This window comes from Pristiophorus japonicus, chromosome 17 (genome assembly GCF_044704955.1).
Source record: "Pristiophorus japonicus isolate sPriJap1 chromosome 17, sPriJap1.hap1, whole genome shotgun sequence".
Taxonomy (NCBI): domain Eukaryota; kingdom Metazoa; phylum Chordata; class Chondrichthyes; family Pristiophoridae; genus Pristiophorus; species Pristiophorus japonicus.
The window spans coordinates 125,362,865-125,380,410 of NC_091993.1; the positions used below are offsets into that span (position 1 = coordinate 125,362,865).

Genomic DNA, 17,546 nt, shown 5'->3' on the forward strand with positions numbered 1-17,546 from the left:
ATATCCCTTGATACCCATACCTAAAAAAAATCTCTCTATCTTAGCCTTGAAAGTTCTAATAGTCCCCCAGCATCCATAGTGTTGTGTATGTATATACCCTGTACACTCAAAGTACAATGACATAAGACCAATGAATGTATCTTCACACTGTATACAATATGCCTGTACCACCAGAGGGTGCAACTGGTGGAGACCTAGAGGTCACCTGTACACTGCAGGTGACCAGGTATAAAAGGGACACCACCTTACTGTAACCTCATTCAGGAGCTGCAATAAATGGACTCTGGACTCAGGTCACAACAGTTCAAGTGTAATACCTTACCTCATAGCGTCATTACTAGAGTGCCTGCAAACACCACACATAGCATTTTGGGGGAGAGAGTTTCAGATTAGCAATACCCCTCACTGTCTTTCGGATAAGGCATTAAACCGAGGCCCCATCTGCCGTCTCAAGTAGATGTAAATGATCCCATTGCACTATTTTGAAGACGATCAGGGGAGTTATCCCCGGTGACCTGGGGCCAATATTTCTTCCTCAATCAACATCACTAAAATAGATGATCTGGTCATTATCACATTGCTGTTTGTGGGAGCTTGCTGTGCACAAATTGGCTGCCACATTTCCCACATTACAACAGTGACTACACTCCAAAAGTACTTCATTGGCTGTAAAGCGCTTTGGGACGGCCGGTGGTCGTGAAAGGCGCTATATAAATGCAAGTCTTTCATTCTTTCATCTTACTGATTTCATTCCTAAATGGCCTAGCTCTAATTTTAAGATGATGTCCCCTTGATCTTCATTTGTCCCAGCAGAGGAAATAGCTTCTCTGTATCGACCCTATCAAATGCTTTTAACATTTTAAGCAGCTCTAATCAGATCACCACACGGACTGCAGTGGTTCAAGTAGGCGGCTCCTTCTTCAAGGGCAACTGGGGATGGGCAATAAATGCAGGTCTGGTCAGCGACGCCCACATCTGTGAATGAATAAATAAAAACGAAACTAGGACTAACTGTTCCTCGCTCCAGTTCTACAGTGGAAAAGCGCAGTTTTTTTTGTTATAGCCCAATTGCCCCGTGTTTCTAACTGTACCTCCCTCTATTTCCTCCTGTCACTGCCCCCCCCCTCCCCCGCAACCCGCTTAGGTAGCCGAGAGGCTGCTTTCGTCTACGCGATCTCCTCCGCCGGAGTGGTGTACGCCATCACGCGAGCCTGCAGCCAGGGGGACCTCAACACCTGCAGCTGTGACCCGCGCAAACGGGGCAAAGCCCGGGACCTGAGAGGGGAGTTCGATTGGGGAGGCTGCAGTGACAACATCAACTACGGCATCAAGTTCTCCAAAGCCTTCGTGGACGCCAAGGAGAAGAAGGAGAAGGACGCGAGGGCACTGATGAACCTGCACAACAACCGGTGTGGCAGGACGGTGAGTAAATAGCAGGCAGACCCGCTGCAGTGAAGCCTCGCACCACAATCACATCCAGGCTTTTGAAACACATTCTCATTAAGACCAAGCTGCAAATATTCCTGATTTTTGCATATGTCCACAGACAAAATAGAACTGACAGCCATCTAGCCATTCCAGTGTTCGAACGAGGACTTTCTAAGATGTGAACCACACAGTGGAATTCTATTTTCTTCTTTAAGTGATAACCATTTATTTCTGTGTCTTGTTAGTTATTGGTGGAAAAGCAATTCTTGAAGTAACAAGATTAATAACTGAGGGAAACCACTAATTATTAAGTAAATGCATTAATTATTGAAGAAAAGTCATTAACTATCGATATAAAGGTATTAGTTATTGAGAGGAATTTATCGGTTACTAATATCAAGGCCTGAGTTATTGATGTAAAGTCATTAGTTATTGATGTAAAGGCAGTAATTATTGATGTGAAGGTACTGTATTAATTATCCGTCTTTCGGATGAGACATTAAACCGAGGCCCCGTCTGCTCTCTCAGTTGGATGTAAAATATCCCATGGCATTATTTCGAAGAAGAGCAGGGGAGTTATCCCCAGTGTCCTGGCAAATATTTATCCCTCAATCAGCATAACTAAAAACAGATTATCCCATTATTATCACATTGCTGTTTGTGGGAGCTTGCTGTGCACACATTGGCTGCCGCATTTCCCACATTACAACAGTGACTACACTCCAAAAGTACTTCATTGGCTGTAAAGCGCTTTGGGACACCCTGAGGTCGTGAAAGGCGCTATAGAAATGCAAGTCTTTCTTTTTTGGGCTAAGATATTAACTATTGATATAAAGAGTTATTAAAGATCATTAGTTATTGATATAATCCCATAAGTAATTGATTTAAAGTGTTAGTTTTTGATGGAAAAGCAATTATTGAATTAATGACATTAATAGTTGATGGAAACCATGAATTATTAAGGACAGGTATTACATTTGAAGGATAGATTGGTCTTGGAGGGAGTGCAGAGTAGGTTTACCAGAAAGATACCGGGACTTCAAGGGTTAAGTTACGAGGAGAGATTTACACATATTCTGGTTGTATTCCCTACAATTTAGAAGGTTAAGGGGTGATCTGATCAAATTTTTCAGGATATTAAGGGGAGCAGATATGGTGGATAGAGAGAAACTATTCCTGCTGGTTGGAGAATCTAGGACCAGGGGGACATAGTCTAAAAATTAGAGCCAGGCCTTTCAGGAGTGAAATTAGGAAACAATTCTACACACAAAGGATGGTAGACATTTGGAAGTCTCTTCCGCAAATTCACTGGAATTTAGAAGAATGAGAGGGAATCTCATAGAAACAGATAAAATTCTGATGTGATTGGACAGGTTAGATGCAGGAAGAATGTTCCTGGTGTTGGAGAAGTCCAGAACCAGGGGTCACACTCTAAGGATAAGGGGTAAGCCATTTAGGACCGAGATGAGGAGAAACTTCTTCACCCAGAGAGTGGTGAAACTGTGGAATTCTCTACCACAGAAAGTTGTTGAGGCCAGTTCGTTAGATATATTCAAAAGGGAGTTAGATGTGGCCCTTATGGCTAAAGGGATCAAGGGGTATGGAGAGAAAGCAGGAATGGGGTACTGAAGTTGCATGATCAGCCATGATCATATTGAATGGTGGTGCAGGCTCGAAGGGCCGAATGGCCTGCTCCTGCACCTATTTTCGATGTTTCTATGTTAAACAGCAATTGATGCTAGATCGATTGTTAATTTTAAATCAGAGATTGATAGATTTTTGTTAAGCAAAGGTATTAAGGGATATGAGGCAAAGGCGGATGGATGGAGTTAGGTCACAGATCAGCCATTGAATAGCGGAATGGGCTCGAGGGGCTGAAAGGTCGCCTTTTGCTGCTATGTTACAATCACTCTACGCTGCTTTGCTGTGACTCTGCTAGCCCTCTTACTTTTTAACAAGAGACAAAAATAGCCTTTAACAAAATGTAAAAAAAAACATCTGTTGCATTCTGCATCAGGCAAGGTGCCAGAGGAGTGAGATTGGTATCAGATGTAGAGCAGACAATGTACACATGTTCAAAACATGCAAAGGAAACACAAACCTCAAGGGGTTAATGATATTTTTAATCAATTTGCATCAGTTATCACAGTGAACGGTATTTCATCATCAATTTTATAGTTTAAACCATTTTTTTAAAAACTCAAGAAAGTCCCTAAGGAGATATAAAGAAATATTTCTCTCATTCTGCTGCCCTGTTAGATTACTTCGTGCAATATATTCAGATAATTATTCTTAGTGGTGAAATATGACTCTAATGGACATGGAAGGGCCTCGTTACTGCACTCCCCATTGTTAATAACCTGGATCTGAGTGGAGAAGGAATTATGGCACAGGAACTATGGCACAGTCTGGCCCTCAACAGAAACGTGCTGCCTTCGTAACTCACAGTAAATTTTAAACAAATGTCCGAATGTGGCGCTGTCACGGTGGGGTACATGAGGAGAGAAGGGTTTGGTCCTCTGGGGGTTGGATACATGCCACATTGTTGGAACAGGGAGTTTCGGCCTCGTTTTAATTGAGAAACAAAGATGAAGGACCGGGGCCCAAAGTGCAGGACCACAGGCTGAGGTCGGAGAGAGAAAATGGGGCTGAATGAAGAGTGGGTGAGTGACGTCAACTTAGGTTTTAAGAGACTGAAGAATAAAGAAGGAAAGAAAAGACTTGCATTTCTATAGCGCCTTTCACGATCACCGGACATCCCAAAGCGCTTTACAGCAAATGAAGTACTTTTTGAAGTGTGATCACTGTCGTAATGTGGGGAAACGCGGCAGCCAATTTGCGCACAGCAAGCTCCCACAAACAGCAATGTGATAATGACCCAGATCATCTGTATTCGTGATGTTGATTGAGGGATAAATATTGGCTCAGGTCACAATTGGAAAACTCCCCTGCTCATCTTCAAAATAGTGACATAGGATATTTTACATCCACCCGAGAGAGCAGACGGGGCCTCGGTTTAACATCTCATCTGAAAGACGGCACCTCCGACAGTGCAACGTTCCCTCAGTACTGCATGGCAGCCGAGATTTTTATGCTCAAGTTTCTGGAGTGGGACTTGAACCCACAACCTTCTGATAAAGGGATTACAGTAACCACATAACTAAAGCCCTTCATCCCTGGGATCATTTTTTCTGCACCCTGTCCCTGGCCTTGACATCCTTCTGAAAGTAAAATAGAGCAATGGTCTAACTCCAATGACTTGTACAGTCGTAGAGTTACCTCTTTGCTTTTGAACTCAGTAGCCCTACTTATAACATTTTGGATCTGTTTTCATACCATCATCAACCAACTCTCTTACCTCCTCAATCAGTTCCAACAAATGTGCTAGATTCAACTTTTCACCAGTCCATGGTACTAGCCATTGCTTTAAGGACATCAGAACTAGGAGCAGGAGTCGGCCATTCGGCCTCTCGAGCCTGCTCCGCCATTCAATGAGATCATGGCTGATCTTCGACCTCAACTCCACTTCCCGTCCGATCCCCAAATCCCTTGATTCCCGTAATATCAAAAAATCTAGCGATCTCAGCCTTGAATATACTCAACGACTGAGCATCCACAGCCCTCTGAGTAGAAAATTCCAAAGATTGACAACCCTCTGAGTAAAGCTCCCTCTACACTGTCCCATCAAACACTCCCAGGGCAGGTAGAGCATGGGGTTAGATACAGAGTAAAGCTCCCTGTACACTATCCCATCAAACACTCCTGGGGCAGGTACATCACAGGTTAGATACAGAGTAAAGCTCCCTCTACACTATCCCATCAAATACTCCCAGGGCAGGTACAGCATGGGGTTAGATACAGAGTAAAGCTCCCTCTACACTGTCCCATCACACACTCCCAGGGCGGGTGCAGCACTTAAGAGTGACATCTCTTTTTTGAAAGTCCTTTAAGCTCAGTGATGGGAGGTTTGTGTCTGTTGTGATAACTCTGACTGTCTCTCTCTGTCACCCCACAGGCTGTGAAAAGGTTCATGAAGCTGGAGTGTAAATGCCACGGAGTCAGTGGATCGTGTACATTACGGACTTGTTGGTTAGCAATGTCGGACTTTAGAAAGACCGGAGATTACCTGCGGAAAAAATACAACCTGGCGATCCAGGTCACCATGAACCAGGATGGAACTGGATTCACCGTCACCAACAGACACTCAGACAGGTTGATCAAAAACGAGCTGGTATACTTCGAGAACTCGCCCGATTACTGCGTCATGGATAAGTCAGCAGGTAAGATCTGGGGTGTGTCGCCCAAGGCAGACGGTGTCACTGCACCTACCGTAATCTTTGTGTCCGTCGTGGGTAGCACAGTCGCCTCTGAGTCAGAAGGTTGTTAGGTGTGACCCCTCCGGCCGACACTCCAGTGCAGTGCTGAGGGTGTGCTGCACTGTCAGAGGTGCCGTCTTTCGGATGAGACATACTTTTTGAAGTGTAGTCACTGTTGTAATGTAGGAAATGCGGCAGCCAATTTGCACACAGCAAGCTCCCACGAACAGCAACGTGATAATGACCAGATAATCTGCTTTTGTGACGTTGATTGAGGGATAAATATTGGCCCAACGCACCGGGGAGAACTCCCCAGCTCTTCTTCGAAATAGTGCCGTGGGATCTTTTACGTTCACCTGAGACATTCTCGGTGTTCTTCATTGAGGGAAAGACGTTACCCAAAACGGCAGCAAATTGCAGCAGTTGTCCATCACAATGGTCCACACATTTTCGAATGTGGTTATTTCTTGATGTCATTTGAACGACCCACTTCGGTGTGCGTTCCTGATAGACTAATTGGTAGAGATGGATTGCTATGACTTTGTTATTTAGGTGGCCGTGCTTTCAGCTGCCTGGGCATGAAGCTCTGGAATTCCCTCCATAAACCTCTTCGCCTCTCTACCTCTCTCTCCTCCTTTAAGATGCTCCTTAAACGATACCTCTTTGTCCAAGCTTTTGGTCACCTCTGCTGAAATCTCCTTCTGTGGCTCAGTGTCAAAATGAGTTTTATTGATATTGCTCTTGTTGAGCACCTTGGAACATTTGGCTACGTTAAAGGTGCTATATAAATATCATCATCATAGGCAGTCCCTCGAAGCGAGGATGACTTGCTTCCACGCCAAAAAGGGATGAGTTCACAAGTGTTTCAATGTTCCAGATCCCAAACGAATATTCCAGATCCCGAACTACATCCTGAAGGGTGGAAGATGCCTGTGCGTGGATTTTTTTAACGTGGGGTGGCCGTTGCACACCAGCCACCACACGGGCTTGACAGAGCGAGGTCTTGGTCCAGTGGCAAGGATTACCCAAGGTGACTGGAGACCAGCTCTGCTGCACGGACCTAGTGCGTGCACATATCGCAGTGTGGGCTGGGCCCGTGCTGCCCCTGGGCCCTCGCCTCTTCTGAGCCCCGAACTCACACCTCTCTGGGCCCCAGTCACTTCCACCTAAAAACTCTTGTCGCTCTTTCGCCCCTCCTGCTGTGCCTGCCCGCACTGCAATCAGCGACCTGGCTTGATAGCCATCACCCTCCAGCAGCAGCACGTGCTGCTCCCTGCAGTGGTATACCACCGCACATTGCTCACTCCAATGGCCCCGGCCTGCTGATGGTCTTGCTGCTGTTGTTGATTCATCAATAACTCCATTTGCATTGTATCATGCGATTACCAGGATGGTAGACGGTGAACTAGAGGGACCTGTGTCCGCTTCCAGCAATCTCTCTGTAACTTGCACCACAGCTCTATCACCCTTTGGGTAAAAGAATCCTCTGTGATTTCCCTTCTAACTTCTTCATTTTTAACTTGTGGCCCTGGGATCTGAAATCTTCACCACAGTGAGCACATCTCTTCTTCTTTCGTATGGAGTAGGCTGCCAAGTAGAATTTCCTCTGAGGGCAGTGTTCACTGATGTGCTCCAGGGTCATGGAATCACAGAATGGTCACAGCACAGAAGGAGGCCATTCGATCCATCGAGCCCGTGCCGACTCTCTGCAAGAGCACCTCAGCCAGTCCCACTCCCCCGCCCTTTTCCCCGTAACCCTGCTCATTTTTTCCTTCAGGGACTAATCCAATTCCCCTTTGAAAGCCACGATTGAGTCTGCCTCCACCACCCTCTCAGGCAGCGCATTCCAGATCCTAACCACTCGCTGCGTAAAAACGTTTTTCCTCATGTCACCTTTGGTTCTTCTGCCAATCGCCTTAAATCTGTGTCCTCTGGTTCTCGACCCTTCCACCAATGGGAACAGTTTCTCTCGATCTACCCCTCATGATTTTGAACACCTCGATCAAATCTCCTCTCAACCTTCTCTGCTCCAAGGAGAACAACCCCAGCTTCTCCAGTCTATCCACGTCACTGAAGTCCCTCATTCCTGGAACCATTCTCGTAAATCTCCCTCTGCACCCTCACTAAGGCCTTCACATCCTTCCTAAAGTGCGGTGGACACAGTGCCGGTCTGATTAGGAGCTCCGCGGGCGAGCGATGGGGATGCTTTAAAGGGAGTAAATGTTATCGTGATTAAAGGAGGGTTGTTGGAGACATCAGCCAAACAGTCGAGGAAGAGTTCATGAGAAAGGACGCCAGGCATTGTGCGATGATCTAGGAGAGGGCTCAGAATGGCAGGGCTGCTGTTCAATGCAGAGAGAGAGAGAGAGAGGTGAGATGAAAGTCTTTTCTCTGTGACAACTGGGTATGAGCTGAAATAAAAACAAAATGCTGGAAACACTCAGCGGGTCAGGTAGCATCTGTGGAGAGAGAAACAGAGTTAACGTTGCAGGTCGCTGAACTTTCATCGGAACTGGAATAAGTTAGAGATGTAATTGTTTTTAAGCTAGTGCAGGGGCAGGGAAGAGAGGAGGAGGGGCGATGGGGGGGAAAAGAACAAAATGAAGAGGTCTATGATGGGCAGGAGTGATTCGATGACAAAAGGGACGATGGTGAAAGGCAAAAGGTGCTGGTGATGGGACAAGAAACAAAAGATGGGTCCAGAGGAGGTGTAACTGGTTGAAGGAGGATATCAGTTGGGGGGGGGGGCGGTGGGGAGGGGCATGGACAACCTGGCAAAGAGGAGGTTCCCGTGATGCAGGAATACAGCGGAAGAAAAGCAGGTCGACCCCAGAACTGCAGATCACCCCGGCTACCGTGTGTCGATAGGAGATCCCCTCCCCAAGTACCAGCCCGCACTCCCAGAGGTGCAGCCATCCTCCATTCCATAAAAACATAAGAACATACGGCCCCTCGAGCCTGCTCCGCCATTTAATACGATCATGGCTGATCCGATCATGGACTCGGGTCCACTTTCTTGCCCGCTTCCCATAATCCCTTATTCCCTCATCGGTGAAGGTACTAGCAGCTGCTGTCCGAGACAACGGGAGTAGTGGTTATGATCTAGGATCGCAGCAGTCTGAGCCCATGTTCCCGTGGGCATGAAACCCACAGAATAAAACGGCAAGAAACCCCGCTGCCACCAACTCAAAAGAACACAGAAACAGGAGGAGGCCATTCAGCCCCTTGAGCCTGTTCTGCCATTCAGTGAGATCGCGGCTGACCTGCGACCTAACCCCATATACCCATATCTATTAATACCTTTGGTTAACAAAAATCTCAGATTTAAAATTAACAATTGATGTAGCATCAATTGCTGCTGTAGAAGAGAGTTCCAAACTTTGACCGCCCTATGCTTGTAGATGCGTTGCCTAACTTAGACTAATGTTTAGACTAAACGCCCCCAGTTCTAGACTCCCCAACCAGCGGAAATAGTTTTGCTCTGTCTACCCGATCAATTGTCCTTTATATCTCGAAATTTAGCAATCAGATTCTTTGATAGAAAGTACATCAAGTGGACCGAGTCCATGAGTGTCAGAGCAGAGACTAACTGGACTGGAAAAAATGAAATATAGCGCCTTTCACAAACGCAGAAGGTCCCAAAGCACTTTACAGCCAATGGAGTACTTTTGAAGTGTAGTCACTGTGGTAATGAGGTTGAAGTTGAACACAATTTCCAACTAGTGCTCTTCCAGAATAAAACCTTTTCGTTGGGGTAATTGGTGCAAAGTGCTGGTGGGAGGGTTGAAAGGTCTCAACACGATCACATCTAATCTTCCTGACAACGATAGCATAGTGGTTATGAGCGGCGGCCCCTGGGCAGTGTGGAGGTGTACCACGGCAAGGTACAGCACGAGCTGGTACAGGAGGGCGACGGCAGCGAAGAGTGATGTCATCAAGGTCCAGGTCGGTGATTGGAGCGTGGGCAGGTACAGCAGGAGCGGCGAGGTCTGGGCGAAGGAGCGGCGAGAGATTGTAGAGGGACGTGATTGGGGCCCGGGAGAGGCGCGAGTTTGGGACCCAGAAGAGGCGAGGGCCCAGGGGCAGCATGAGCCCAGCCCATACTGAGATATGTGTGCACACTAGGTCCATGCAGCAGAGCAGGTCTCCAGTCGTCTTGGTTAACCCTTGCCACTGGACCAAGACCTCGCTCTGTCAAGCCCGTGTGGTGTCTGGTGTGCAACGGCCACCCCACGTTAAAAAAATCCACCCACAGGCATCTTCCACCCTTCAACATGTAGTTTGGGATCTGGAATATTAGGTCCTTCATTGAAACACCTGTGAACTCATCCCTTTTTGGAGTGGAAGCAAGTCATCCTCGATACGAGGGACTGCCTATGATGATGATGAGTAGTTACATTACCTAGCCTGCTAATCCAGAGTGCTGGACTAATAAACTGGAAAAGGGGATGCAGGAACAGAGCAACCTGGAGGTATATGTGCACAAATCGTCGAAGGTGGCGGGGCAGGTTGAGAAAGCGGTTAAAAAAGCATATGGGATCCTGGGCTTTATAAATAGAGGTATAGAATACAAAAGCAAGGACGTTATGATGAAACTTTTTCAGCCAGAAAATTGTGAACCTATGGAATTCTCTAGCACAGAAAGTTGTTGAGGCCAGTTCGTTAGATATATTCAAAAAGGGATTTAGATGTGGCCCTTACAGCTAAAGGGATCAAGGGGTATGGAGAGAAGACAGGAATGGGGTACTGAAGTTGCATGATCAGCCATGGTCATATTGAATGGTGGTGCAGGCTCGAAGGGCCGAATAGCCTATTCCTGCACCTATTTTCTATGTTTCTATGTGTATAAGACAATGGTTTGGCCTGAACTGGAGTATTGTGTCTAATTCTGGGCACCGCACATTAGGAACAATGTGGTGGCTTCAGAGAGGGTGCAGAAAAGAATGGTTTTCCAGGGATGAGGGACTTTAGTTACATGGATAGACTGGAGAAGCTGGGATTGTTCTCCTTGGAGCAGAGAAGGTTGAGAGGAGATTTGATCGAGGTGTTCAAAATCATGAGGGGTCTGGACAGAGTAGATCGCGAGAAACTGTTCCCATTGGTGGAAGGGTCGAGAACCAGAGGAGCAGGCTCGAGGGGCCAAATGGCCTACTCCTGCTCCTATTTCTTATGTTCTTATGACACAGATTTAAGGCGATTGGCAGAAGAACCAAAGGCGACATGAGGAAAAATTTTTTCAGGCAGCGAGTGGTTAGGATCTGGAATGCGCTGCCTGAGAGGGTGGTGGAGGCAGACTTGGGGAATTAGATAAGTACTGGAAGGAGAAGAACTAGCAGGGCTACGGGGAAAGGCCGAGGGAGTGGGACTGGCTGAGGTGCTCTTGCAGAGAGCCGGCACGGGCTCGACGGGCCGAATGGCCTCCTCCCGTGCTGTAATCGTTCTATGACTCTAAGATTCGAATTAAAATTTGCTGAAAATATTGAATATAATTTGGAAAACAACACAGATCCTGCCATAAATTAAATACGTCTCCCTTTTCCCTCTCCAGTGTCAGCTGTGGCTTAGTGGGCAGCACACTCTCACCTCTAAGTCATGAAGGTTGTGGGTTCAAGTCCCACTCCAGAGACTTGAGCACAAAAATCTAGGCTGACACTCGCAGTGCAGTGCTGAAGGAGCGCCGCACTGTCAGAGGTGCCGTCTTTCGGATGAGATGTCAAACCAAGGCCCCGTCTGCTCTCTCATGTGGACATAAAAGATCCCATGGCACTATTTCAAAGAAGAGCTGGGGCCAATATTTATCCCTCAATCAACATAACAAAAAAACAGATTATCTGCTCATTATCACATTGCTTTTTGCGGGAGCTTGCTGTGCGCAAATTGGCTGCCGCTTTTTCCACATTGCATAAGTGACTACACTCCAAAAGTACTTCATTGACTGTAAAGCGCTTTGAGACGCCCGGTGGTCGTGAAAGGTGCTATATAAATGCAAGTCTTTCTTTCTTTCCAAATGCAAAATTAACTGAATTTCCCAATGCACGCAGCATGATTACATTTCCGTGGCAAGATAGGACGTGTTATACAATGACAGTGACCTTGCAGCTGCTCTGATACATCTCCAGGACCTTAATAAATCCTAGCAACATGGCATAGCAACAGCGTATGTCAGAGCCCATCATTGGACTCTGTCAACTTAAGCTCAACTTCCACAGAGGCCAAACAAAACTCGCAACAAGACAATCTTATGAGAGTCACTTTACATTTTGCACCTGACTGCAGGATTAAAAGCATTTTATTAAAACGAGAAATTTGCCCCTACCCCCCAAGTGAAAGGCCAAGGCCTAGATTGCAGGACATCAGTGTCATGTATTTACTTCATGGCTTCTTTGCTTAAGAATTCATTGTTAATAAGAACTAATTGGTTTATTAGCAAAAGGTTTAACAATCACACTACGCGTTACCAGTTCGTCCACCAGGCTCACAACCACCTGCCTCATCTCGGACTCCCCCGAACCCAACTGGCTGGGGTTTTATTGAGTCTTGTGAACATCAGGTGACTGGCTAAGCCACTCCCAACTCAACAGCTCTGCAAACCCGTGAGCATGCTCACAGGGGCATACATTACAGGTAGCACTCTCGCTTCTGAGACAGAAAGTCGTTTGTTCAAGTCCCACTCCCAGTGCATTACTGATGGAGTGCTGCACTGTAGAAGATGCTGTCAATCAGTTGAGACCGAGGCTCTATCTGCCGTCTCTGGTGCATGTAAAAGATCCCTATTTCGAAGACGAGCAGGAGAGTTCTCTCCAGTGTCCTGTTCAATATTTATCCCTCAAGCAACATCACTAAAACAGACTATCTAGTCATTATCACATTACTGTGTGTGGGAGCTTGCTGTGCGCAAATTGGCTGCCGTGTTCCCCACATTACAACAGTGACTACACTCCAAAAGTACTTCATTGGCTGTAAAGGGCTTTGGGGACATCCTGTGGTTGTGAAAGGCGCTATAGAAATGCAAGTGTTTCTTGTTTAGGGTAAGATATTAACTATTGATATAAAGGTATTAGTTATTGAAGATCATTAGTTATTGATATATCATTGATAATTGATTTAAAGGTGTTAGATTTTGATGGAAAAGCAATTATTGAAATAATGACATTTATGGTTGCTGGAAACAATTAATTATTAAGTATTACACTTAATTGACTGCAAAAGCACTTTGGGACATCATGTGGTTGTGAAAGGTGCTATATAAATGCAAGTTCTTTCTTTCTTAAAGCATGTAGCTTGGAGGATGTGAGGACGAAGGGAGATAAAGAGCTTGTCAGTTTTGAGGTCCTGGGAGGGAATGAGTTGGAGAAGGAGACAGTGCAGTGAGCCACGATTTCAATCCAGGCACAAGGTTATGTGGGACGAATTATTTGAAGACTTGGAGGAAATAGGAGAGTTCGGAGGAGTATTGGCGATAAAATAGAGAGAAGTCAGAGAGGCACCTGCAATTGGAAAATACTCTTCTAGACTCCTTTTCCATCTCAGAGTGATCGATATCTTGGAATGCGGCTAGACGATTTCTGCCCGAGATGGATCAACATGGTTACAGTCACACCGGGGTGCCATTGATCACTGCACACTCTATGGATCTGTCCCGGATTGTGTAGAATGGGCCAATACTCTCTGGAGTTTAAAAGAATCAGAGGTGATCTTGTCAAAACATATCAGATTCTGAGGGTAGATTGACAGGGTAGATGTTGAGGGAATGTTTTCCCCTGGCTTGCGTGTCTAGAACTAGGGGGCATAGTCTCAGGATAAGGGGTCGGCCATTTAAGACTGAGATGAGGAGGAATTTCTTCACTCAGAGGGCTGTGAATCTTTGGAATTCTCTCCCCCAAAGGGCTGTGGATGCTCAGTCTTTGAGTGTATTCACGGCTGAGATCAATAGATTTTTGGACTCGAGCAGAATCAAGGGATATGGGGAATAGGCGGGAAAGTGGGGTTAAGGTCGAAGATCAGCCATGATCTTATTAAATGGCGGAGCAGGCTCAAGGGGCCGAATGGCCGACTCCTGCTCCTATTTCCTATGTTCGTATGTTTTTTGCCTTTATTTGATCAGGTCATGTGTACAGAAGCTGGGATCGGTTTTCAATGCTAATTACTCATCGAACTTGCAGCAGTGAGGAGAATTCCCCAAGCTTTATGTTTCCAGTACTAATCCAGAGTTGGGGGCCTCTTTGTAACTCGTTCACGAATCAGTGCAAATAATCTTTCAGTATTAATATTATCGTAATTCATCTCATGCATCAAAAGAAATACATGCTTAAGAGGGGTTTTGATAGAATAAACAGAGAGGGACTGTTTCCAGTGGCGGAAGGGTCAGTAACAATAGGACACAGGTTTAAGATAATCGGCAAAGGAACCTGAGGGGGAGATGAGCAGAATTTCTTTTACCCAGCAAGTTATTATTGGGAATGCACTGCACTGCAGTGGAAGCAGTTCCAATAGTAATCTTCAAAAGGAAATTGGATAAATATTTGAAAATGAAAAAATTGCAGGGTTACAGGAAGCGAGCAGAGTGGGGGTGGGACTAATTGGATCGCTCTGTCAAAGAGCCAACACAGGCACGATGGACCGAATGGCCTCCTTCTGTGCTGTATGATGTAATGATTAAAGTATTTACCCTCTCTCAATCACCATAACAAAAACAGATTATCTGGTCATTATCACAATGCTGTTTGTGAGAGCTTGCTTTGTGCAAATTGGCTGCCGCGTTTCCCACATTATCAGCAAGGGCAGACAGCGACGACGAGATTCAACACCGCCTCCAACGCACCAGCGCAGCCTTCAGCTGCCTGAGGAAGAGAGTTTTCGAAGACCAGGCCCTCAAATCTGCCACTAAAGTCATGGTCTACAGGGCTGCAGTGATACCCTCCCTCCTATATGGCTCAGAGACGTGGCCCATGTACAGTAGACACCGCAAGATCCTGCAAATCCCCTAGGAGGACAGACACACCAACGTTAGTGTCCTCGACCTGGTCAACATCTCCAGCATCGAATCACTGACCACATGCGACCAGCTCCGTAGGGCGGGCCACATTGTTCGCATGCCTGACACAAGACTCCCAAAGCAAGCACTCTACTCAGAACACTTACACGGCAAGCGATCCCCAGGTGGGCAGACGAAACGTTACAAGGACACCCTCAAAGCCTTCCTGATAAAATGCAACATCCCCACCGACACCTGTCAGTCCCTGGCCAAATATCGCCCTCAGTGGAGGAAGAGCATCCGGGAGGGCGCTAAGCACCTCGAGTTTCATCGCCGAGAGCATGCAGAAAACAAGCGCAGGCAGCGGAAGGAGCGTGCGGCAAACCAGACTCCCCTCCCACCCTTTCCCTCAACCACTGTCTGCCCCACCTGTGACAGAGACTGTAATTCCCGTATTGGACTGTACAGTCACCTGAGAACTCACTTTTAGAGTGGAAGCAAGTCTTCCTCGATTTCAAGGGACTGCCTATGATGATGATGGTCATGAAAGGCGCTATAGAAATGCAAGTCTTTTCAAACCCTTTCATAATTTTGAACACTCATCTTAAGATTCACCCGTAGCATTATCTGATCCAGTGAACACAGCCGTAGTTTTTTTCAGGTCTCTCATTATAAGCATATCATCTCATCCCTGGTATCATCCCAGTGAATCCCCAATGCTTCATTCCTATGGGTCCATTATCAAAGTGGAATACCCAAAGCTGCACACAATTCTCCAACTGTGGCCTAACCAATGTCTTGTACAGATTCATATTCACTTCCAGCTTTTGTATTCAGTGCTTCTGTCACACATCAGGATATTATGACCATTTTCTCCACAGAAATGATTTGCAGAGTTACGTTTAAACATGGGGTTTTTAAAGGAAGGTGTCTCCACGCAAGAGTTTAAGGAAGAGAGTATGATGTTAGATGGTTAAAGGGCTAATGAGCTAAGCTTCAATGGTGTTTCACCACAGACTAAATAATAAGCCGCTTGTTAGCCAGTCTGAGCAATTGCGAAACATCTCACGCCCATTGTGCCGGGAGGTCTCTGGTCCTTTTTGACTATGAACAGGGGGAGGTAAAGAACAGAGATAGACATAAGCAGATACAACAAAATCAGTCAGGTTTTCAAATGAAAAGCTGCAAGGGCAAGATTTGGCCAGGCTTGAAAGGAGAATTTAAGAGGTTAGCGAAGAATCATTTTGTTTCAGTCAGGTAAGGCTGATGTGAGGAAGCGTTCATTATTTTCTATTATTACACAAAGACAAGCTGTACTGATTTAATTTAGTAAATTTGATGATAACTGTTGCTCTGCATTTTAACTTGCTGTGAAATAAAACCACGCAATAATTCATATCTGGTCTTGTCTACTAAGTGCTTTCTCAGATCGCCTTTCAAAACAACAACAACCTGCGTTTATATAGTGCGTTTAACATTCTAAAAGTACCCAAGGCCCTTCACATGTTATAAAACAGTGTTATAAAACAAAATTTGACACTGAGCCACAAAAGGAGAAATTAGGGAAGGTCAAAGAGGTGGGTTTTAAGGAGGGTCTTCGAGGAGGAAAGCGAGGTAGAGAGGCGGAGAGGTTTAGGGAGGGAGTTCTAGAGCTTGGAGCCCAGGCAACAGAAGGCACGGCCACCAATGGTTGAGTGATTATAATCAGGGATGCTCAAGAGGGCAGAATTAGAGGAATGCGGACATCTCGGGGGGTTGTGGGGCTAGAGGAGATTACAGAGATAGAAAGGGGCGAGGCCATGGAGGGATTTGAGAAAAAAATGAGAATTTTAAAACCGAGGCATTGCTTAACCGGGAGCCAATGAAGGTCAGCGAACACAGGGGTGATGGGTGAACGGGACTTGGTGCAAGTTAGCAGAGTTTTTGGATGATCTCAAGTATACGTAGGGTAGAATGTGGGAGGCCAGCCAGGAATGCATTGGAATAGTCAAGGCTAGAGGAAACAAAGGTGTGGATGAGGGTTTCAGCAGCGGATGAGCTGAGGCAAGGGGCAGAGTTGCACGATGTTACAGAGGTGGAAATAGTTATGCTACAGATATGTGGTCGGTAGGTCATTTCAGGGTCAAATATGACACCAAGATTGCGAACAGTCTGGTCCAGCCTCAGACAGATGCTAGGGAGAGGCATGCAGTCAGTAGCCAGGGAATGGAGTTTGTGGCAGGGACTGAAGACATTGTATTCGGACTTCCCAATATTTAGTTGGAGGAAATTTCTGCTCATCCAGTACTGGATGACGGCCAAGCAGTCTGAAAAGTTAGAGACAGTTCAGGGGTTGAGAGATGTGGTGATGAGGTAGAATTTAAGAAATGCACATGAAAAAGGCACAAATATCCAGTTCAGATCACGATGGGATAGTATTTTTACTACCATCTGCGTTACTTTATCACATATAGTTAGATATTGGGCAGTAGGGACACAACTAAATATAAGGTAACAGAAGGCTTACGAAAATCACTATCCTAAGAGAATAATCAAGGCAAGACCCAAAACCTTTAACAAAACCTGCTACAAAACGTGGAATCGAATTGGCCTTTTTATGGCATTTTCAAAACAGCTGTCCTGCTAGAATAGTGTCCCCCTAGATCAGTGTATCTGTCTCTAGATCAGTGTATCTGTCTCTAGATCAGTGTATCTGTCCCCAGATCAGTGTATCTGTCCCTAGATCAGTGTATCTGTCTCTAGATCAGTGTATCTGGCTCGAGATCAATGTATCTGTCCCTAGATCAGTGTATCTGCCCCAAGATCAGTGTATCTGTCCCTAGATCAGT

General features: G+C 46.0%; 1 protein-coding gene across 1 annotated transcript in view; it reads left to right on the plus strand.

Annotated features, from left to right (window-relative positions):
• Positions 1–17,546, plus strand: part of wnt2bb (wingless-type MMTV integration site family, member 2Bb) — an 81,680-nt gene that overhangs the window by 41,084 nt on the left and 23,050 nt on the right. Inside the window, exons 3-4 of the mRNA XM_070859244.1 lie at positions 1,145–1,422; positions 5,444–5,708. Of these exons, the coding sequence (XP_070715345.1) occupies positions 1,145–1,422; positions 5,444–5,708 (543 nt within the window). The remainder of the gene's footprint in view (positions 1–1,144; positions 1,423–5,443; positions 5,709–17,546) is intronic.